At 40.3% G+C, this 23,616-nt stretch overlaps 1 protein-coding gene across 3 annotated transcripts in view; it reads right to left on the bottom strand.

Moving 5' to 3' along the window:
- Nucleotides 1-23,616, bottom strand: part of MYOM1 (myomesin 1) — a 136,181-nt gene that overhangs the window by 20,570 nt on the left and 91,995 nt on the right. For all 3 annotated transcript variants that reach the window (XM_036875048.1, XM_036875046.1, XM_036875047.1), the window contains 5 exons: nt 21,154-21,338; nt 16,720-16,834; nt 7,148-7,304; nt 5,039-5,145; nt 4,877-4,921 (listed from right to left, as the gene is read on the bottom strand). In XM_036875048.1, the coding sequence (XP_036730943.1) occupies nt 4,877-4,921; nt 5,039-5,145; nt 7,148-7,304; nt 16,720-16,834; nt 21,154-21,338 (609 nt within the window). The remainder of the gene's footprint in view (nt 1-4,876; nt 4,922-5,038; nt 5,146-7,147; nt 7,305-16,719; nt 16,835-21,153; nt 21,339-23,616) is intronic.

Genomic DNA, 23,616 nt, shown 5'->3' with positions numbered 1-23,616 from the left:
CTAATCCTGACTGTCATAGATGTCTTAACTATAAAAATGAGGAAGATGAACTGACCTCCCAGGGTCCTTCAGCTAACCTCTGTGACTCTCTACTGTGGCTTTGGTTAGCTTTACTTAGGGACAATAACAAAGTATGATGAAAAGAGTCTTGAGCTGGCCCCAGTAGTTCAAGGTCAGCTACTAACAAACTGTGATGTGAGGCAGTTCACTTCGCATCTCTGGGCCTCACTTGACTCATCTGTAAATGGATGGAATTGAACTGAATGTCTTAATTGACCAGGGTATTTTCCTGCTCCAACATTCTATGATTTAATTACTTCAAAATATTTGGAAAAAGAGTTCAATTTGATTTTTTTCAACAATTTAACTCACTTTGGAGGTTTTTAAAAATGTTTTAAAAAATGAATCTTAAGAAAGAATTAATTTTGATTACATATATAAGATGAACCAGCTTGTCATTTAAACCCTATCCATCCCAATGGCATACCAGTTCACTTAAGTTCTTAGATCAAGCAAAATTTTTCAGATGCAAATAAGCAAGTCATTATCAAGAAGCTATATTAAAATATAGCATGGCTTGCTTCACATAGAAAGTAAGGAACCATGTGATATCTCTGATTTACACCTGTATCGCTTAAGCCATTTGAACATGAGTGAAATTTTTAAAAGGTTGGCTGACATCTCTCAAAACCAGTTTCTAAATTTCTTGTAACTTGAAAATGTTCTCTACGAAGGCTCCTCCAAGCCAGCAGATCTGTATCAGAGGTGGCTCCTGGGCATCCTTTGTGGAACAAGATGGTTGTTTCTCAAAGTTTTGTAGTCCTTCACTTCTGTTAGGGGAAATCACCCTTTGCTTTCTCTCAACTATTCTTAAATATATTTCAAAATTTTAGCTATGCTACATTTTAAATTATAAGCTTTAATTATAAGCTTGGTATAAACTTGTACAAAATGTACATTAATGTTTTTTGTATTTATCCTAAAACTACCCTTTTCAAGCTTCAAGGGATGCCTTTCCTTTGCACTATTCCATATTCATTGTGAAACTCAGTTATAGAGTCATTCCATGCAGAGCTGAAAGGAGGCTCAGACATCATCTACTGAGGGTGTCCCCTGTGGACAGAAAAGGGCCACACCTTGATCAAGGACAGTTATCTACCCCTGAAACCTTGTGTTCCTCACCTGCTAACATGGATATTATCTGCCTCACAGGGCCACCGAGAGTGAATATGGTACCAGAATACATTGAGCCACTGTGAATAATGACAGCTGCTCGAGAAAGGAGTTTTCTTTCTCCCCTGATTTTACTGATGACAAAACTCAGCCTTAGGAAAGCTTAGTAACATATCTGGGTAGCAGAGCTGAGACCAGGGTTGTTCCCTCTATTCTGTGCTCTTATGGTCCTGGCCGTCCACTCTGAAGAACACTAATGGTTTTCCAGTAAGAGCAGATCAGCAACAGACCCCAGGGTGGTGAGAGCAGAGGCTAAGTTTTCTCCCTACAGCACGCTCCTGCTTGCTACAAGTAAGTCTTGAGGGGAATAGAGAGTAGGATCTCTTCCAGAAACATCTGGAAATCTCACTCTAGGGAATCTAATACATGAGTGATGCAGTTACTAAGAAGCTCAGTGTGGCGGTGGTGGGGAGGGGACACGCTCCCACGCTCTCCTGGAAGCCTCCAGATCCCTTAATGTTCACGGTCCTCTCTGAGTAATGGGGCCATTGTCTGGGGAGCACTGGCCACCAGGATGCACACACAGAAACAGCCCATGTCCTGGTTAGTGTCAGACCACCTGGGCTTATGCCCAGGTACCAGCTGTGCACATCTGGTCTAATTACTTAACCTCTCTGTGTCTCACTTTCTTCATCTCTCAAATTAAATCACCATAGTAGTGACCCTTTTAAGGTCACTGTAGAGTATGATGACATTCTGTTTAAGCACCCTATAAACAGCATATAATAAATTAATATTTTGGTGACTCTTCCTTCAGTTGTTTAAACAACACCCTACAACCACCAATTGTATGTTATATTTATACCTAAGAGGACATACCAGATAGATATAATTTATGTATATATGCTTGTGTATGTCTGTACTCATAGAGTGTAATATGTACAAGTGGGATAATAAGCAATGTCTACAAATAAAAAGATATATTATGCAGGATGTTTTTGTTTCTGTTTTTCTTTAGGTGAGAAGTGTATTTATTTAGAGAGATACACATTCCGTAGACAGAATGTGGTCCATCTCAAAAGGCGAGAGGCCTGCAGGATGTTGTTGATACTGAAGTATATCTCCCACCATCCCCCCATATACCTTGAATTTTAGATATACACACACACGTATGTTTTTGATATATATATATAAACACACACACACATATATATTCAAATAAACTGCCTCTCTACACTGCAATTTAGTATCACTACTGGCAAGACAGACTAGGTTATTTTCTATTTTTAGCTTTATATATTTTTACTTTTTCCTTCTGCTCAGCCCTAAATTTCCTTAGGCTCTTTTCTCTGGCAGTTAATTTGCTCCAGCAAAATATCTGTCATTTGTAGGTTTAAGGCATATGTTTAGTGGTTTTCAATATATTTTTGAAAACAGCTTAAAACAGGAGAATTTACTGTGCCAAGGGATAAAGGAAGAGCACACTCTTTATTATACTCTGTAAGAGACGAGACCAGTTAAGACCTTACAAAATCTCAAGAAAATGGCTTATGTGTCAACATACACTAAGAGGAAGTGGGTATAAATTGAGAAATTGGATATGCTGCTTTGACCCTATCATCAGATCTCTGAAAATATTCATGTAGTGACCTGGCTGATCCAACAGTGGTTGGGGAGAGAAAAGTACTGGAGCTGTGATACTTTAAACCTTGCTTCAACGGGTTCACGGGAGCTCCCTACGGTTGGGAGAGTCATACCTGCACATCAGAGTTTTTAACACATTTTTGGGTTCTCTCTGCGCCGACCCAAATGCCACACCTGATCTCTAATAGTAGGGTACCTGAGTTTGCTGCTACCCCCTCTCCTAGAACCAACAACTGAAGTGCTTATGCTCATGCAGAATAAAATATCTCAGCATAAATGACAGTGACAGCAGGCAATTACTATCGGCAAGTCCATATGATCATTGAACTTCAGGGAGGCTGGGCACCTCCAATTCAACAGTAACACCCCAACTTCTCTCATCTCCATCCTTGAAGCTAAATGTAAATGTTGTTTGGACCAGCTGTTGCCTAGACACTTTGTCAATATTTACTGTCTGACTAACTAGATTAGATTAGTAGGTGCTGCTGTTTCTGTCTCACGTTGTAGACAGTGCGAGCATTCACAGGCTCCTGCTGTGCTCGGCACGGTGACCCTCTCCTCCACTCCCCTCTTCATGGGCCTGGGAACATGAAGGGAGGACATCAGTGTGGCTGGCAGACAGTTCTTCTGCAAGTGGGTTTTTCTAGGTCACTCTTCTGTTTCAATTAACATTTATATTTTCCCTGAAGAGTTCAGGATTAACCAACGCCCTGTTGATTGTCTCTCACAGCCCCTCTATGTGGTGGGTGCTGTGAACAATTACAACAGCCATTCCGGGAAAAGAAACCAGGCAATGGGGAAATTGGGATGACGTGCTCAGGTTCACAGAGCACAGAACAAAGACAGTCCAGGCCAAACCTCTGCCTTCCATACAATTTTAAAAAGAATAACTTTTAAGACACTATTCTTGGTGTTACTTTTCCAGTTTGATGGTGAATAAGCTTACAGCCGAGAAACAAACGGTTCTCCCCTAGAATTCAGAAAGCCTGCTTTCTGCATTCACACTCCACAGGCACCCCACTGTGCTTTGTTGAATAAAGCTGGTTTTGAGAACATTCCAGCTGAGGCCAATAGTCACCAACACCCAGCCTCACCATCAAACATGCATTCCTTGGGAATGTGAGAGAGGTCAGACAACTAGTTTTACAGCAGTGTTTGTTTTTTAATCACAGCTCTGCTGAGAATTTCAGGAAAGCTGTAGATCCTCGCCCTAGAAAAATGCACATCTACAAACACACACGTTTTGCGTATAGTTTGGGGTCAGGGTATAGTTCCCCGGGTTCCTGAAACTCCTGTATTAGTGAAGAAGTTATATTTTAGGGATTAAGGAATGAAAAAAATTCCTGATTTAAAAGAATGAGTGATGCTATCACTCTTTGTTTTTTCAAACTCTAAGGTGTAACTTTCTGGATGCTTCACTACTTTGGCCAGTGGGTACCAATGGGCAAGAGATCCTATCAGGCCAGTGGAACTTTCTGAGTATCGTTTCAGTCTTCTTTCTCTTCTCTTAGGTGTCAATTCTGGAATTTAATCTTTTAAATAGAAGGTGCTTCATTGAAGGGTTTGTAGATAGTTCATAGGGATTCTTTTTCTGATCAAGGCATCTTTACCTTATTTTCCAGGAGTTTAAAATGTTAGGTACTGTCTTTATTTAGAAGTATGGTTCTTCTATTAAATGCTAACATTCAATTGCTTAGGAAGAGATCAGTTCGCCTAAAAGACATACAAATTAATGTATCTAGGAGATATGTGTGTGTGTGTGTGTGTGTGTAAAAAGTTCCAAAATATGTAGGCAAAAGGTGAAGAATGTAATTGGTCAGCTGTTACACCTATGTAACCCGATAGTGCTCTATGTAACAGAGCATGGGATGTATCTTCTATGTTAGTGTTCTTTGTATCTCTGGAGAACAATGACAAAGATAAAAGCAGCCCTTCGGAAAGTGCATCTGCAGCTACCAATATATGCTCCATTATATGTTCTCAAGAGCCTCTTCTCTTGATCCTGTCAGAATTGTGTAGTGGGATGGCTAAACTCTGTGAATGTATTGTGGACACTTACTTGGGAACTTGTGTTCTTGGCTGAGAGCAAGTAAACGTTTCAATTCTGTAGGGAGAAAAAGAAAACAATTAGAGCTTGAACTACTAAAACAAAAGTCACTTGATCCTGGAGAATCACTGAGAAATCAAAGCAGACTTGTGAATGAACCGATTTTTCACTTACCTTCCTCATCTATCAAGTAGCTTGACGCTATTCCATCAGTGTCTGTTACATCGCAGGAGTAGATGCCCAAGTCTTCCATCCCGAGGTCTTTGAAGGTCATTTTCGTCCTTCAGAACAGAATAATTTTATAAGAAGAGAGGCCGTGTGGGGTCTGAGGACCTGCACCCTGCCCGGTCTCTAGGCATTTGCACGTCCGCTCCCTTCACGTGGAGCACTTGTTCTGTCCCCCTTGCTGACCTAAAGCCCACTCATTCTTGCTGCTTCTGGGAAGACTTTCCTGACCTCCTCCTATGGGCTGATGGTGACGGGAGGGGGAGCTGGTACAAATCTCCCATCCCCAAGCTATGATGCATATCGATGCACATCCCAAATAAAGATATTTTTAGCTGATCAACCCTTGCTGGGCAGCCTGAAATTTTTCTTCTTCACAGGGCAGAACCTCCCAATGCCTCTCTTATGTCAACCCTGCACTTCCTGTTTTGGAGGTTATCACATGGCATCGGTATTGCCTAGTTCATTAACTATATACCTCCACTGAATGCCTTTTGGGACGAGATCTGTTTTGTTCACTGTTGTGTCCTCCGGCCTCCATACCTTGTCTGGCACATAATATGTGCCTAATAAATACTTGTGGAATGAATGAATGGGCCAGTCGTCTAGTTCGCTTTGTTATCTAACTTTGGTGAGTCACATCGCTGGTCAGGGTCTAAGATCACCCAAACATTTATAGGTTAGTCAAGGAAAAAAAATTTATAGTTTGATTGTCTTTCCTTTGACCAAAATTATGTTTCACTTCAAGGACCTTACAGCATAGTTACAGCGGAACGTCTTTTAGTTATTAATATATTCAGTATTTCCTTGCTGTTTTCCAACAAAATTATTATTTCTTTCTTTTATTTTTGAGCTATATTGGGCTTTTGTAATAGAAATAATACTTAGGAATATTTTGCTTTACCAAATATAATCCAATCTGGTTGGCACTATAAAGATATGACGCTTGATAAGTAAGGTGAAATAAAAGAAATCTTGAGGCTGAAAGAAAGTAACAGATCATAAAATTAATCTCCTTCACTCTCTTCTATTTTACAGAAAAAGAAATCCAAGGTCCATGTAATTAAAAGCTGCCCCAGGTCACACAGCCGGCTCCTGGTAGAGCTGGGACTAGAGCTCATCTCTCCTGTGCTTCCCATACAGCGTTCTTTCCAGTACAGTATTGTGTCGCTCACAAGTGGTGGTGAAAAAAGCAGAACAGATTATACCCCATCCATTTAATTTACCATAACTTGAATCAGCAAGTTCTTCCTTAACCCCTCCCCATAAGCATCCTCACCATTACTTAAGATTTCAAAATTCTGTAGAATAATGAGAATCATCTTTGAAGTTCACTTTTATGCCAATTAAAGCTTTTCTTACATCATAAACGATGCCAACTAAAAATTGCTGCTCGCCATCTGCTTCTACAAGGATGAAGTCATTAGCCACTGCAGTCACTGACCTTCAACACACCCTGAAAGGAGTTCAGGGTGGAGATCAGGATTGAGGCACTCTGTGCTCTGGGAAAAACTGGCAGAACAGGCCTTCAGATAGTTAGGTATTTTTCAGGAGAAGATTTTATGAGCCCAATTTCTTGTATCTTCTCATATCTAGAAAAGCACTAAAATCATTGATGGAGACATCGGCTCCTCGTGACTAGCAGCAAGCTTCTGCCAAAACGTGTGCTTTGATTGCACGTTTCCCCCTTCACCAAAATCCCTTCTGTACTGACTTTCCCCCTTACCTTTTCGGAGCAGTTCCTCAGAACTGTCTGAGATGCTGTCTCCTGGGCTATAGTCCTCATTTTGCCCCGAATAAAACTTAAGTCATAACTCTCACGTTGCGCATTTTTTTTTCAGTCAACAGTGAGATACAAATGAGAAAATACTTTAAATGGACTAATGTGAAAAGTATTTTATAAGGATTGTTATTTTTTAAGGTTTATACTGGTTATCACTTTTTACATTTCCAGTTATAAAATATTTGTGATTTCATTCTCTTATTTGAAATGGAAAGCGTACTTCATCCTCCTTTCATGAAAAGGAGACCCATAGTTAGGATTGAAACGGTGCGTACTTGTTGCCTTTGCTTTCAACCTCTAATCGTGGAGACTCCTCCGTGGGGACATAATCTTTGGACCAGACGAACTCAGAATTTGGAGTCATCTGATCACATTCGAAGTTCAAGGAAATGACTCCATCGTCATCCACATTTACAACAACCTCTTTGGTTCCTAGAAGATCAAAAACAAGGCACTGATAGTTCCTGGTAGAAGTCAATCAAATAAGAATTCCTTACCTTGGAATCCTTTACTGTAGCCTTAAAGCAGGGCCTTGAGCCTGTGCAAGTGAAAAGCCCCAACTGCTCGCTGCAACTGACAATCCTGCTACAATTCAACGTTTGTGTTGTGACAGAATTAAATGAATGTACCATGTTTCTTAGGTAGTGCTAACACCATGGACAGTACTGTTTGTTCAGGGCTGAAGAAAATTGGTTGACGTGACCAGTGGGACAGTTACTGGAGTATGTTGACCATAATAAGAAGGACAAGGCAGCCGTGGGAGAAAGGTAAGTTGAATGGTCCTTATCAGGGCCTAATTCATGACTTTTGCTTCAATATTACCCATATCTAACTAGTCATCAAGAAAGGATAGATAAGAGATAAAGAAACCAAAGGGAAATTGAAGGGGAGAGAGTAGAGGTAGTAAGAATTGCCTATATTCACATGTTCAAAGTTTGTAAATCATTTAAGAATGAAAAAAAACTCCATGGAAACAAGTTCTGCTGATCAGGTAATCATAAATCAATCTAAAGATGCCATTCTAGATTAGAACAACAGAAACCTAGAAATGATTGTTATTGAACTTTATGGAAATGAATTTCAAGAGATTCAAATGTTTCAAGATTAGTTTTTGGATTTTAAAAGAAAACAATAAGTTAATGTTTTGAGGGGTTTTTTTGAGGGTTATAATAAATTACATCTGCATTCAATATAGCAATTCAAAGAGTGTGTATAGCATATAAAATGTTCACATCTCTGCCTAAATCCAATTTAAAAGGTAAAATGCTCATCTCAAATTGCCATTCATTCAATTACCAGTCTACACTTAGTTTGTTTCCATACATTAGGAAAAATATATTTAATTTCAGAAAGGTATAGCTTTATTTTTTTTAAAGTATAAAAAAAAACCTTTCAGTAGATACTTCCCAAGTGATGAAAGATTTTCTCTTCTAGATTGCATCATTCAATAAAACTTGTCAGGGGAAAAACAATTGCAAGACTCCTCCCAGGCGAAGGGCAAAACAAAACGAGTGCCTAAAGAGTGACATTAGGATGTTGGATCCTAAGCCTGGCAGTTGGTCTAATTTGTGTCCTTATTGATAGTAGTGTGTGCTTCAACTATAAACCTCCAAAAAGTGATTTTTAACACATAGAAAACTTAGAGAAGACTAATTCTAGGAGATTTTTAAAAATTACTTTTTAAAAAATAAAGGGTTATTTTCACATTTGGCTATATAGATAAACAGAAATAAAGGTCAATTAAAGATTTAATTTTTCCTAAGTGAAATGTCCCCCATGTATTACTTTTAAGGGCTGTGTCTACTCCATTGGAAGTCACAGACCATGTTTTATTTCTATTCCCAGTAACACATGACTAATCCTTACATTAGGATTAATGTATAACATTGTTGTATAACAAATAATGAACAAGTTATTTAAGAAAAGACTGACAGCTAAGAATGCTGAGGTTTAGATGGTATTATAATACACAGTTAGCATAACTGAATCACAGAGAGTATAAATGGAAAATCTTCTGAATATCTGTATTGTTATAAAGAGGAAAGGAGAAGTAATGAAGTTGACTAAACCTTTCTTGCTATTTACATAATATCTATTTTGGAGGCATGACAGATTGTTCATATTAGTCATTCATTGGGTTATTTGTAATCTCTTTAAAAAGGAAGTGAGGGCTTCCCTGGTGGCGCAGTGGTTGAGAAGCTGCCTGCTAGTAGTGCAGGGGACACGGTTCGAGCCCTGGTCTGGGAGGATCCCACATGCCGCGGAACAACTAGGCCCGTAAGCCACAGCTACTGAGCCTGCGCGTCTGGAGCCTGTGCTCCGCAACGAGAGAGGCCGCGACAGTGAGAGGCCCGCGCACCGCGATGAAGAGTGGCCCCCGCTTGCCGCAACTAGAGAAAGCCCTCGCACAGAAATGAAGACCCAACACAGCTAAAAATAAATAAATAAATAAATTTATTAAAAAAAAAAAAAAAAAAAAGGAAGTGAATCATCCATATGCCTGCTGTTTATTATGTTGGAGGTATGACTTAAGTTGACAGCAGAAAAGATATTGCTTAGCTTAAGAATCTTGATTTTTACTAAAGTGAAAGATTTGACTTTTCTTCAAAGGAGTCATAAAACAGAAAGCATATGAAGAATATAATTAGCTTGGCTTTCCTCTCAATTACATGGATAACCTTTGTACCGTAACACTTCACTCATTTGGAATCTTGCCCAAGACCAAGAAGTAATGAAAACAAGTCTCTAAGAGCCAGTGCTGATGTGACAAAGTTCACGCACTAGTATTCCTGAACTCTCACTGGTGAATTCCATAGACTGTCACTTGGAATCTCTACTTAGCTTGAGATGATTCTAACAAGCTTAGTTGGTCAGTTTCTCTCAGTAGATTAAACCCAAAAAAGAGAGGAAAGTAAGAAGCTACTATCATCAGGAAAATGATAGCAGGAGAGGAAGCAGAAAACTAAAAAGCAGGCACAAAGACGTTATTTAGTAGAGGGACAAACAGCCCCTCACCCCATAAGACGTCACTGTATTGTAACACTGGGCAATAAATAAGGTGGATACTTGTGGCTCTGAGTCATACAGAAAAAGGTAAATGAGATTAAGTATATTGCATCCAAGAAGTATGAAAGGTAGGTACTGAAGTGTGTAATCTATTTTACGAGAATTTTCATCAAAGAGTCTTAGAATGAAATTTTAAATAATTGATGCTCTAGCAGTAAATTCTCAGGTAAATGGAACTACTGGGTATTTAAAACAATACTTTTTTCAGGTTTCTGAATGACCAGATTTGGTCCCAAACCCATGCAACTTAGAGAATAGAAAAACCCTGCTTAGTTGCTGTCTCAGTTGCCTCAGCTATTAAGAGAAGGATATAGAGCTGCCTCATTGAATTATTCTGGACAATTCATTTTTGTAAAGTACTTGGAGATCTTTTGTGACAGTATGAAATGAAACAAAAGATGTTATTTTTAAGTCCCAGGCAATACGTGTGTTTCCACTTTAACCTATGAGTTTTACATCATTACTGTGTAGCTGGGTTCTAATGTAAAAAAATGTAATAATTTATACTTTTAGAAAACAACATGGCATTTCTTGAAAGTCTTAGATCAAAATTTGTGGTTTGAAATTAAGTAATTGCCTGGAGGGGCAAAATAAAAAGTAGGGATTAGATGTAAAGTCAACTAGTATCTGAGAGAGTTGTGCTCATCTGTGCAGCTTTTCTTGATTAATCATATCAAATCAGGACATGGTAGACAATACCTGTAGTGGATAAAAGAGAGGCATGAACATTTCCTCACTTTATGCTCACATAATTGTGGCTATGATGGGTGCTATTTGTTGATTTATTTAAATAAAGGGGAAAAAAATTAAAACTCTCTTCCATACTTCTGTTTTAAAAATCAAATGCTCATTAAGATGAGTATTTGATTAATTTTCATTTTTCAAAAAGTTGCACTGGTTGTTTATTTTATCAAGAACGGGGTTAAATTCTACAAGGGCAGGGCTTTTGTCTTTCATATTTTCCATACATATTTACACATGCCAGGCACTGGACTGAAAAAACAGATTTAAATGAGAAATGTCAGTTTAGAATTGCAATGTTTATTTTATTGGAACTAGTCTTATTAAAGCTTAAGCATAACACCAATATTTTGATAAACAGACAAGATTAAAAAAAAAAAACCAACAAAGAAAACATTCTAGTCGCAGTGGGTTTCCTACTTATGCTCAGAATTTAAAGCTTGATCTCCTTCCTGTCAAACAGTGATGCTGTCAACTGGCTGAAAGTGTCGCTCTGAAAGTGATCATAATCACAAGACTTTGAAAAGTAAAATTTCCTGAAAATAATTCAAATACTAGTTTTCTAGGCATATTTCTTTTTTTTTTTCTAGGCATATTTCTTACGTTCCACAAAAATTCTCTTTAGAAAATAATGTTTAGTCAAAATAACTTACTATTACAAAGAAAGAACACAGTTTCAACAGTATCACTGTATAAATATAAAACAAGGTTATTGTCTTAAAATGATTATGGCAACAAGTTATAGCTTGTTCCCTATTTGTCACATGAATTACAATGCTAATGCTCTCATACTCTTTCAACATGGCTTTTCAAATTCAAAGCCTTCTGTTACTGTTCAGCTTTAATTAACTGGTTAACATAGTTCTTTGAATAAAAGTGTTTTTAAAGAGTGACTTAGTAGACCAAGTATTTTATAATAATACCTATAATGGGAAATGGAATTGAAGTTGCCTTGGAAGAAAGGTAGACTCTTCCTGCATTCTGGGTTTATATATAGAGGAAGTCATTTTTGGAAAATACATAGATTCCTCTTTGTGTAATAAAGAAGGTACTTATGTTAATCTGGAAAGGCCATTTTTTCCACATATTAAAATCTAAGAGGAATTAATAGTGGCGTTCCTTAAATGAAGGGATCTTGGATACATCATGGGCAAAAAATTCTAGTGAGATGTTACGAAAGAAACATGATATTGAAATGGATGATTCTTTTTATAAGTGCTCTAGGAAAACCAAGAGCAATGTAATGACAGCATTTCTAAGAGGCCCCAGGCTAGTCCACAACTACACCTGTGGAGATTAACCTGGTGCAGCGTCAGAGTGAAAGAGGTGCAGCTACCACACCCTCAAATTTGCTTTTTAGAATGTCCCACGGCCTGAGTTTTTGCCAAGCACTGAGCTGCTGTCAATCCATGGTTGAACTCATAAATGTCTAAAGAGACACATTCACTAAATTTGACTAACACATGAGCAGAATGGTTCCAATATTTAACAGGCAGGCAGCAAGTTTGATGTTCTGCTGTCAAAGTAATGGAATCCCTACGGATATTCTCATCTAGATGAAAGGCCATCTCACTTTCCCACAGAGTTGAGCTGGGAAAGTGGACCAAAGTTTGTCAGGACTTAGATTTTTCTCAAAAACAACCTTTGAACCTATTCAAGAATATGAAGAATTCAGTTAAGAGCAGAGGAGATTTGGCTATAGAAAATGAAGGAGATAATTCTGGTCTGAAAAGGAATTAAGAAGAGTTGTCTCTAGTCAGCTGCCGCAACCCTAAACAAATCCTTAATGAGGACCTAGAGGAATACTGGATTGCGTGGAATGGCATTTTAATGGTCCCTCCAGGCTTGCCACTACCCACAGTAAGTGAATGGGTTAAAGTACGGCCCAGGGCTAAAATGAACTTTTTGGAAATTAACTCCAGCCCACTTTTCTCTCCCTTCCAAATAATGATTTTAAAAAAAGATAAAATTTAAAAGTGGGAATTCATCTTCCCACACATTTCACAATCTGATGTGAGAATTTTCTCATATAATTTAGTCTTTTATATCTGCATTAATAGGTCACTTTTATAAGTTTTATTCTTTGTCCTTCTCCATGGTGTGTGTGAGTGTGTGTGTGTGTGTGTGTGTGTGTGTGGTGTTTAAAAAAACTGGACAGTGGGACAGAACAGAAGCAGACAGAAGTGAATAAATGTAATCGGCTGCGTGTAACGCTGAGGTCCCCTACGTGAAAGACAGGACCGCTGGCTGACCCACCAGCGGTCCTGGTGCTACATCAGGGCCTCCACTGGGCCTCTCCCAACTCACCCTTCATAACCAGGGCGTTCATTACGAGATACTAGGGTTAGATTTACACGATGTGGCTGCGAAACAGAGTCACACTCTCGCCAAAACATGGTAGCCATTCATTATTTTTTTCATCTATACACTAGGTACTAGGCTATCGACATACAGAGAGAAAACAAAGTTCCTATTTAGAAGGAGCCCACAATCTAATGCACAGTTCACAAACCTTGAGTTTCATACTTGAATTACCCAAGGAGCTAAACAAACAAACAAAAATGAACCTATGCCCAGGCTCAGTCCTTCAGACTCTGATTTAATTGGTCTGGAGTAGTCTAGAATGGAGTCAGTATTTTCAAAAAGTTCTTGGCATGATTCTAATGCAATGTACTGTCAAGGTTGAAAACTACTTTGCTAATGGGTGAAAGAGAGCAGATAGTGAGCAAATATAAGTGAAGTTTTCTAAATTAGCCAGTTGAGCTAATCTTTAATAGTCAGCCTGGCTTCCTGCTTCAGAATCCTTCAAAGCTCCACCTCAAGGCCACTGAGCATTCTCAGCCCTACCAGGTTTTATAACCGATCAATTTTCAGAAACTGGGATTGGTTAGTAGGTTGTCAACTCAATCCCAGCTCATTATTCCTTCTGGAGCTCCGTTCTTCTAACCTGCCTTGCTCTTGGTGAGAAGTCCTAACTTCCAATAACTCAGTTCCTGCTCGGGACTCTGCCTGGGTCTGGGTTCTCCTGCTCCTCACCTCAGTTCTCCTGCCTGCTGCTGGGTCTCTGGTAAGAACACCTGCAGCCTGTTCTGCCAGGTATTTATTGCCCTCCAGATCACCTGCCACACCTTGGCAGGTCTCTCTCTTGCCTCCCGTCTGATCTGGTTCACCTTGTCTCCACCTACAGCCCAGACCTGATACCATCAACATAGATACTGTTTGAAAAATATCAAATATCAAGACTAGAAGTGCCTCTCATGTACCAACAAATCTACTCTAAATATTTTCCAGCTTATTCTTCTTACAGGCTGTTTAGCTACTAGATTTCTTGGTAAGGCACGGCACACTTAGTCCATTTTGATCCTCATTACCAGCACGATCAGACTTTGCAGTAGTGGCTGAGCTACATCTGCTGGCATTTTCGTCAACTTCAAAGGGAGACCGGTCACCCTACCAACCCCAGTGGATTAGGTTAACTTTTAACTGGAATTCAAATTGCACTTGAGGTATCTTGTTAGGTGTATTTGAGGTTTGCTGTTACATGATAAGCTTTATTCTCTATCTGAAATTTTAGTAATGTGTTCCAAAAGGAGTTGTTCTTCTGAAATAGCAATCCAAGTTTCACGTTCCAAACCTTGAAACTGATAACAGATCCCATCCCCCGCCCCAACCCCGGCACCAAACATTTTAACATAAAATAAATACATGGTTAAAAGTAATATATTGGTATTTAATAAAGTTAATAAATACAGACAACCTTAGGCTACATACAAGTTTTTACAGGGATTTTTGAAGCCTTAACACCTGTTTATAGCCTATTCATCTATGGGAAATATTTTGTGAACCTCTAAGCTCTCATCATGCTGTGCTGTAAACTGTTTTTCCACTAGCTCATAAGCCCAGTGGGCGGTGACAATGTCACATTACTCGTGGTGCCCACACAGCACCTGGCATGAAGCAGGTGTTCAGGAAACACGTGGTGCAGGAATGAATGTGTCTGTTGCATATGGAACAAGCCCCAGTGTCCTGGGTTTGGGCTCCTTCATGGCGATGCTTCAAGTCAAGCATCTTGACTCTGTGCCTCCCAGGATTTTTTCCTAGGCTTGAGCCAGTGGTTCCTGAGCGGGTTAATCTGCTGCTGTTTAGTCTGCAGCTGCTGTTTGTAGTTATATTCTGGGAATGGAATGGCCGCAGAATGACTTTGGGTGCCTTGTTCCAAACCAGTGAAACAAAACTCTCCCCCAGGAGCTCACCAGCAGACTCCTTTCTGATGGTAAAGTTTCCACCGTGGTGGCTTTACTAACGTCCTGACTGGCCACCTGCCATTCCAAGGGTTATTGATGAGAAAACAGGAAATCAATTTAAGCTTTCTTTAGTCAATCAGATTTGGGTTCCACTGCTTAAAGGGTGCTTTTAACCTATAAATGACTAGATAGTTTATTTGTGTAATAATCTAAATGTTCTTACAAGGGCAGCCTCACAGTTGGGCTCTTCTGCATGTCTATTGGCACCCTATATATCTGCACAGTTGGCAACTGAAGGGTCTGATTTCTATAGGAATGTGTGTCCTCATGTCTTCGTGTGTCACCTTTTACCCAGCATTTGGGTCCCTAGCATTTTTCTATTTTCTCATGAAGTTTTGCAAAGAGTACTTATATGAGGTATGGCACTCTGTCCAGACACACCTACCACACTTTGGTATAAGAAGGTCACTTCTGTTGTACCCAGTGCTAGAGGGTAGTTACAGGAGTAGATGAAAGCAGTTTATGAAGTAATAGGATGAAAGGGGCAGGTACTTCCTCAAAGGATACATTAGATATTCTTTTCAAGCAGCATGACGTGAGAGCAGGGTTTTCTATGTTTACATTCTTTTCTCATCATAAAAACAAATATTACATTATATATCTGCTCTTTATTTCAGTCCGAAAATAGGAATGGATTAAAGTGAGAGTGCTTGGACTAGAATGAATATAAACTTAAAATAACTGGTTAATACTTTTTTTTTATCCTCTCTCATTTCCAGTGATTTCTTTCATGCAACTTTAATGAACTGAAATTTATAACTTTGAAAAGGAGATTAAATGACAAAATAAGTATTATATAATGATCTAAAACTATTTGCACAGTGAACACTGTAAACTTTGTTCACATAACAAAGGGAAAGACTGTCTTTCCTAGTCCAATCATGGCATCTTGAAACTGGGAAGTGAGGCTGCCTCAACGCTATAGATCATTCAATTAGGACCGCTGTTAGTTTAATCCAGGGGTCAGTAAACTATGGCTTGTGGGCTAAATCTGGCCCATTGCCTCTTTTTATACGGCCTGCAAGCTAAGAATGGTTTTTACGTTTTTAAACAGCTTTTAAAAATAAAAAGAAGATAAATATTTCAAGACCTGAAAACTAGTTATAATTCAAATTTCATAATGCATGTAATGTATCATATTACATAATGCATATATCAAGCACAATAAAGTTTTATTGGCACATAGCCATGCTCACTAATTTATGTATTGTCTGTGGCTGCTTTTGTGCCACAGCAGAGTTGAGGATTGTTACAGGGACCATATAACCGTAGAGTTGAAAATATTTACTATCTGGCCCTTCACAGAAAAAGTTTTCTGTCCCCTGGTTTAATTTAGTAGCTACAATTATATAAATCCTACTTTTGTTTAAGGGTCATGCTTGCTACCTGGGCTGTTCCAGCTTCCTCTGTGATGGGAAAATATTCTTGTGGGAATTAATGGCCATAGTATAATAGGAATAATGTCCCAGGAATGTATGCTTTAAACAGTTGGTCCAGGAAGCATAATTTGATCAAGAACTTCCCTGTTTTTAAGTATGAACCAGAGTAGCCCTGGACCACTTCAAACCTGGCTCACCCCTGCCCTAAGGTCCAGTGATGGGGTAAATGATTGTCAGGTCCTACGGTCATACTTATCTATCATTCGGCTAGCACACAGTGATGATTTTGAAAATGAGGAAAAGCATAGAAGTAAGGTATCTTACACAGATGAGATTAACGAAAAAGTAAAAGCCCACCTGGACGGGTTTCTGCCACAACAGGCCCAGCAAGGTCAGACGGCTTCCCGACACCTGCCTGGTTTACGGCTCGGGCTCGGAACACATAGCTGACACCCTCTTTGAGGCCTTGCACCTGGAAGAAGCAGGTATAGAAGTGATGGGTGCTTTGTGTCATTTGAACAGAAGTGCCCTTCCTCTGTGGTGGCGATTCAATTATACAGCACAAAGGCCATAGGACTTGGGTTCTGAACTTCATTCTGTCAAAGACTGTGTGTGGCTTCAGCTAAGACTTTCTTCTCTCTGGACCATGTGTAAGTAGACATTTCCAAGATCCCTTGAACTCAGATGCTGTTTCTTTTTTAGATAATTTAATGGCCACCAGCATCAGAAACAGAAGACTGATACAGGTATGCTGTAAAGGAGTTAGCCATCTTATTCTTTGGTCAAAAGACAAATTACAAAGTGCTCAGAAGAGCTTATATGCTGCCCTTTTTTTCCTGATTCTTTGAGACATTCCATGAATAATTTCAGATAAAATTTCTGACAAGAGAGGGGAATTACAAGCACGGATCACAGATCATGGATCATTTTCCATTTGTTTAAAAGCATGTTAAAGCACTAGAACAAAAACAAACAAGGGCTTCCCTGGTGGCGCAGTGGTTGAGAATCTGCCTGCTAATGCAGGGGACACGGGTTCGAGCCCTGGTCTGGGAAGATCCCACATGCCGCGGAGTGGCTGGGCCCGTGAGCCACAACTGCTGAGCCTGCGCGTCTGGAGCCTGTGCCCCGCAACGGGAGGGGCCGCGATAGTGAGAGGCCCGCGCACCGCGATGAAAGAGTGGCCCCCGCTTGCCGCAACTAGAGAAAGCCCTCGCACGAACCGAAGACCCAGCACAGCCAAAAATAAATAAATAAATAAATAAATAAAGATTTACCTTTAAAAAAAAAAAAACAAACAAACAAACAAACAAAAATTGTCCCTATAAATATAATACAGCTATTTCTCACTAAACAGACAAGCAGGGACTTCTCTGGTGGCACAGTGGCTGGGAATCCGCCTGCCAGTGCAGGGGACGTGGGTTTGAGCCCTGGTCCGGGAAGATCCCACATGCCGCGGAGCAACTGAGCCCGTGCTCCACAACTACTGAGCCTGCACTCTGGAGCCCGCAAGCCACAACTACTGAGCCTGCATGCCACAACTACTGAAGCCCGTGCGCCTAGAGCCCGTGCTCTGCAACAAGAGAAGCCACCACAATGAGAAGCCTGCGCACTGCAATGAAGAGTAGCCCCCGCTCGCTGCAACTAGAGAAAGCCCACGCACAGCAATGAAGACCCAACGCAACCAAAAATAAATACATAAATAAATAAATTTTTTAAAAACGATAAAATCTTTAAAAATAAATAAATAAATAAATAAACAGACAAGCAATTAACATGGTTGTGAATTTTAGTAATTTGTGAATAGTCAAATATATTCAAATTCCAAATCCTCACATTTTCAATCATCAAGAAGATGTTTGCTGAGGACCTATATTATATGTGTGCCCCCAAGCTAGAGTTACAAGAGCATAAGAGAAGTAAAAAACATATATAATATGTTTTTATATGACAGTCCCACTTCATAATTTTTTGTGACTTTCTTTGGGTTCAGCACAGTCTCATTAGTATTACAAATACTGTCAATATTTTACAAAAATTATCTTTTCCTTTTTAGAACATGTGACTTTTAAAAGCTATATTGTATTTTAAGAAGGAGTTTATTACACACAAAGAGCACAATTTTTTCCCATAGTGTTGTGATGGAGATTAACAGCCAAAATGGGATTTAAATCAAACAAAGCTAGAATATACTTATTCAACTAAGCGAAGTGTTTGTGACCATGTACTTAGATGAGCTATGTATTAAATTGTTGGGTTTTTAATCTAATTATTTAATTGTATTGTGTTTATGGTAACAGAATGTCACTGCTTATATAGTGATAGCTTTCACTGGAGCTAATGGATTTTTGAAATGAATTTTAATCCGTAAATGAATTTAGGCACAGGTTAAATGCATAAGAGTTTGATGTATTTAAATTCTATACTTAGAAATAATGCCAGGCAACTGTGGATCTACAGAAAGGAACAGAAACATTTCCTTGTTGTGATAAAAATAGACCAGCTCCCAGGTACCTGCCACATCTGCACCTGCCACTTAGGTAATATGCGGCTGTGAGTCAGATTTCTGCCAACACGGCACAGGAAGTGAATCCACATCCTAGTGTCTAGTCACTGAGGTGACAGGCACACCCCTCCACTCTTCCATCACCGCAGGGGCAATGACTGCTGGCTTAAAGCACTAGAGATGCATAATCTATATCCCCCACCCCTTCCAATTATTTAGTCCCTCTCACCACATTGTCTCAGCAGATTGTAATTACCAATCAAAAAGGAAGCATGAGCTCTGTTGGCTAAACCTTTTTGTGGATAGTAATGCATCTTGCACTCTCTCTAGGAACCCCTAGACACTCAGTGCTAACGTGAATGGGTGTGTGTCCGGCAGAAACCAGTTAGGCCATTATGTTCCAGTGCCATGGTGCTAAAATCTCCTGTTCCTGGAGCTATATGTCCTTTCCTCACTTAAATTTGACAGATTAAACTTTTTAACATGCACATTTTTTCTCCATTTCAGGGCTGAAACTTTTCTGAATATGAAACATCTGGAAAAGTGACTCCACATCAAAATGGGTATGGGGACTATAGGACATCTCTACTTTTCTTCTTTATGCCTTTACTGTTTGAATTTGTCATCATAAGCATGCAACTGTTTTACAATCAGAAAAATCAGTAATTCTATTTTTGCTTTAAAAATTGTGGCCAAACTCTAAGGTCATTTCCTTACAGGAAGTTTGTCTCCCGGTTTGTGAGGGGCACTCAACCTCAGTCTCTCTCTTTCCCCTAAATTTGCCTTTCTTCTTCTTCTTTTTTAAAAAAATGAGTGACATTAACCATTCTTGATGTGTTTAAACTCCATTATTTTCTCTTCCTACTCATTTTTCCTGGGCTCTTGGTCCCCTTTGCTTGGCTTCTCACTCTCACTTGGTTTCCCGTGAGTCGGGCTCCTGGGATCCTGTGCTATGGCAGATGGAGGATTTGGAAGTCATGCTGGCCATAAGCACACACCACCACCATCTAGGATGTGTCCAACCTTTGTTTTACACTGGGCTTTGGGGATGTCTTTGTATCTAGAGGCCTCCTGACTTCTCTGGACAGCCAACAGCGTCCTAGGCTCCAGACCTTCCTTGACCTTTTCTCTTTCCCACGAAATGTGACCTTCCTTCTCTCCTCATGGTTTCATAAGGGGCTGGAGAGTTTACTGGCACGTGTGAAGCTGAGTTAATGGCATGTCAGATGTAATCGTTTAAGGGTCATCTCTCCTGGAGGGTACATTTACATTTTTTTTATAGGGACCCCAGAGAGTGGCTGCCTTAACCCCAGAGAGGGGCTGACAGACGGTATGGACTTTAGTGGCAGGTTGACAAGAGAAATCTCTTAAACCAGGTATACTCTGAAAATCCTCCAAGGCCCACGCCCTGGGTGGTGGCATATTCTGCCAACAGATAAGGCTGCACACGGAATGCACTGTGCAGCTTTCTGTTTGACTGTGGTCATACAGTCACACTTCATGGTACGTAACAAGAACTGGAGTCATATTCCCCACAGTTTCTGAGGCCTTATTGTGGATTCAGGGTCTCCAGATGCCACTGCTGACAATAGGGGGAAACATTCTTTTGAGACTTCCATTTGGTACTAGTGAGAGAGTCAGTGGCTACAGCAGAACAGTCTCTGGCAGATAGAGTTAGAAACTGGTTCAGTTGGAACACTCTAGAGGAAACTGGAAGGCAGTGACATGGAGAAGGGTGAGGACAAGGTCAGGAGTTGAGACAACTCATTCCTCTGGCCCCTGAGAGCTCACGTGAGCACAGGGGTGAGGGAGCAGGGGAGGTAAGGCTGACCACGACTCAAAGGGATCAGCAGTTAAAGGTTTACAGGCGTGAACTCTATGGAAATAACACCCTCAAATCAAAAACCACCCTCAAAAAAATTCGAGGTAGGAATGAGAAAGTCACCTTTTGGAGATGGTAACATCTTAAGACTGTGAGTAGCAAAAATGTGAGGTGGGTAAGTGGAGGTGAGGAGGGATAGAAGAGGGAGGAGGGATATTTTCTAAAGCCAGGCAAAGGGATTTGGGTCAAATTACAAGCAAATTGTTTTAAGCATCAGAAACATCCCCAAAACCTCACCCACTGCCAAATGGAATCTTACCAGGATCCCAACACATGACACAGACCAACGCTGAGATGCTCTGCTTTATCTCACTGACTTTAAAGTTAACCTCGTTAGAAGAACCTTTTTTCTTTAAAAAAAAAAAAAAAAAAAAAAGATTTTCTCAAACTGTGAGCATCATCTTACCTTCAGGTATGTGTTTTTCAGAGCCGCCTCATTAAGTCCTCGCCACTGGTCCTCTTTGGCACTGGCCTCCTTCACGTCCACAAAGTAGCCAGTGACCGGAGTCCGTCCCGAGTGGATCGGAGGCTTCCACTGCAGAACCAGGGAGGTTTTCCTGACTTCACTGTACTTGAGACTGTGCGGTGGTCCTGAGAGGGAAAGAGAGACTGATGTGTAACAATCACAATGGAGATAAGAAAACTCCAATGTGTGTAAACCTAGAACCACATTTAAGGTCTTAAAGCTGAATCTGATGCTGGTGTTCTTCTTTTGTAAAATCTACTACTCCCATGGAAACAGGTATTCTGTGCTCATTTCATATCAAGTTTCCTCAACAGCTCTATATCAGCCTATTAAGACCCTTTACGGGCAGCAAGTGGTTAAGGCCAGTTCAAGGTGCCCTCCAGCGGCTGCATGAAGCCTTGCCCTCAGGCTGTCCTCAGGCCTGTGTTCCTCACCTTTTATCAGAACAGTTTAATTTGGTTGCAGATTCAGTTTCAGATTATTTTTGGATGACAATCTGAAAATGCCCCCAAATCTCAATTATGACGGAGAAAGCAACTCTCTTTGATGGCTTATGAATATAGAAAAATATATATATTGCAAAATATATATCCCTCCCTCACTGGAGGGATATCTTTCCCGTAAAGCATATATCCCATATAGGGGTAAAAACAAACTACAATTGTGGTTACAAAGAACTCCCACCAAAACAAATACAATCAATCCCATGGGCCCTGAATCTATGCTAAACCCTATCAGGTACTTTACATTCTTTTATCTCACCCATCCCTAAGACAATTAACAGAAAGCTCAGAGACACCAAGGAACTTGATCAACTTGCTCAGGAAGGAAGCCAAATACTTCCTGTGTGTGCTATTTGCACTCTTGGGCGAGTCCCATCTACTCACTGATGGCCTGCATCTTTGCATGACTACCAGCTGCTATGAAGGTGATATAGTTATTTATTTTCTTTCTTTTTTTTTTTTAAAGGATATAGTCAGATTTTCACTTTATTTATTTATTTAAATTTATTTATTTATTTATTTATTGGCTGCGTTGGGTCTTTGTTGCTGTGCGCGGGCTTTTCTCTAGTTGCGGTGAGCGGGGGCTACTCTTTGATGCGGTGTTCAGGTTTCTCATTGCGGTGTCTTCTCTTTGTTACAGAGCACAGGCTCTAGGCACGCGGGCCGCAGTAGTTGTGGCTCGCGGGCTCTAGAGCGGAGGCTCAGTAGTTGTGGCACACAGGCTTAGTTGCTCTGCGGCATATGGCATCTTCCCAGACCAGGGCTCGAACCCGTGTCTCCTGCATTGGCAGGCGGATTCTTAACCACTGCGCCACCACGGAAGTCCCTTTATTTTCTTTTCTCTTTCCTTTTTTTTAAAAATAACACCTGGTTTCTAACCAACCAATCAAAAAAGCACCTGAACTGACTCACAGTGGCCTGAGAGCCAACTGCAAGCGCAGACTCCATCGTGCTATGCTTTGGCATTTTGCAATTGATCACTCTGTTTTTTGGGCCCTTTACCTCAGCTTAATGGTCACCGGCAATGAGTCACCCTTGTCTCCTGATGATGCCTTCTGTGGAAATAGGTTTAAATAACACCAGTACCTTACCCTGGTGTGGAGTGCTCTGTTTTGCAAAGGGCTTTTATGACCATTGTCCTGTGTCATCCTTAGGACCCAGAGAGGCATCCAAACAGGTAGCACCAGCCCTTTCTTCCAGAGAAGGATCACTGTGCTGCTGCTTCCTACCCCCTCGTGTCTTGGAATGAGCAGACCTAGTTTCCAACCCTAACTGCCACTTATTACCTGTGTGACCTCCTGGGTATCATTTAACCTGAGTCTGTTTCTTCATCTGACAAAATGTCCTAAATGCTCTCACCTATCATCAAGCTTTCTTGATTCATGGCTTGCCCAACACTTCTCAGTGAGTCAAGGGTGAATCTGGGAAAAGAGAGGCCGTGGGGGTGGAGGACTGCCCCGTTCACTTCTCCTCTGAGTTGGGAGCACTCACCCTGCAATCTCTTTTGCTAACTATATCTCTGTCTATCAAACCATTTTCCACAGGTCTGCTCAGAAATTCTTGGTCCCTGGTCATTCACATTTTAACTTTATTCAGGAATTGCAAGAATTTAAAAACAGACCCACTTTTGTGTAGGTGGCAGAAAGAACTTAAGAAATATCACCGGCTTCAAGAAGGTGAAAGGAAAGCCAGTGTGTTTGCCTCTTGTATTAACTGAAGGTGAGTGAACTTTTGAACTTCTCTTGAATTTCTCTTGTAATCTTTTTATTCACACCTGATAGAGATGTGATGCAGATGGACACTCACTAAGTGAAGGCAACAAAGATGGTTCTCCAAAGGCACTAAGGTTTCAAATAGAGGAAGCGGGTGGCACTGGGGGCATGGCTGGGTCCACCCAGTG

The sequence above is a fragment of the Balaenoptera musculus genome, chromosome 14 (genome assembly GCF_009873245.2).
Source record: "Balaenoptera musculus isolate JJ_BM4_2016_0621 chromosome 14, mBalMus1.pri.v3, whole genome shotgun sequence".
Taxonomy (NCBI): Eukaryota; Metazoa; Chordata; class Mammalia; order Artiodactyla; family Balaenopteridae; genus Balaenoptera; species Balaenoptera musculus.
Note: the sequence above shows the minus strand (reverse complement) of the source record. Positions and strands in the feature narration are given on the sequence as shown.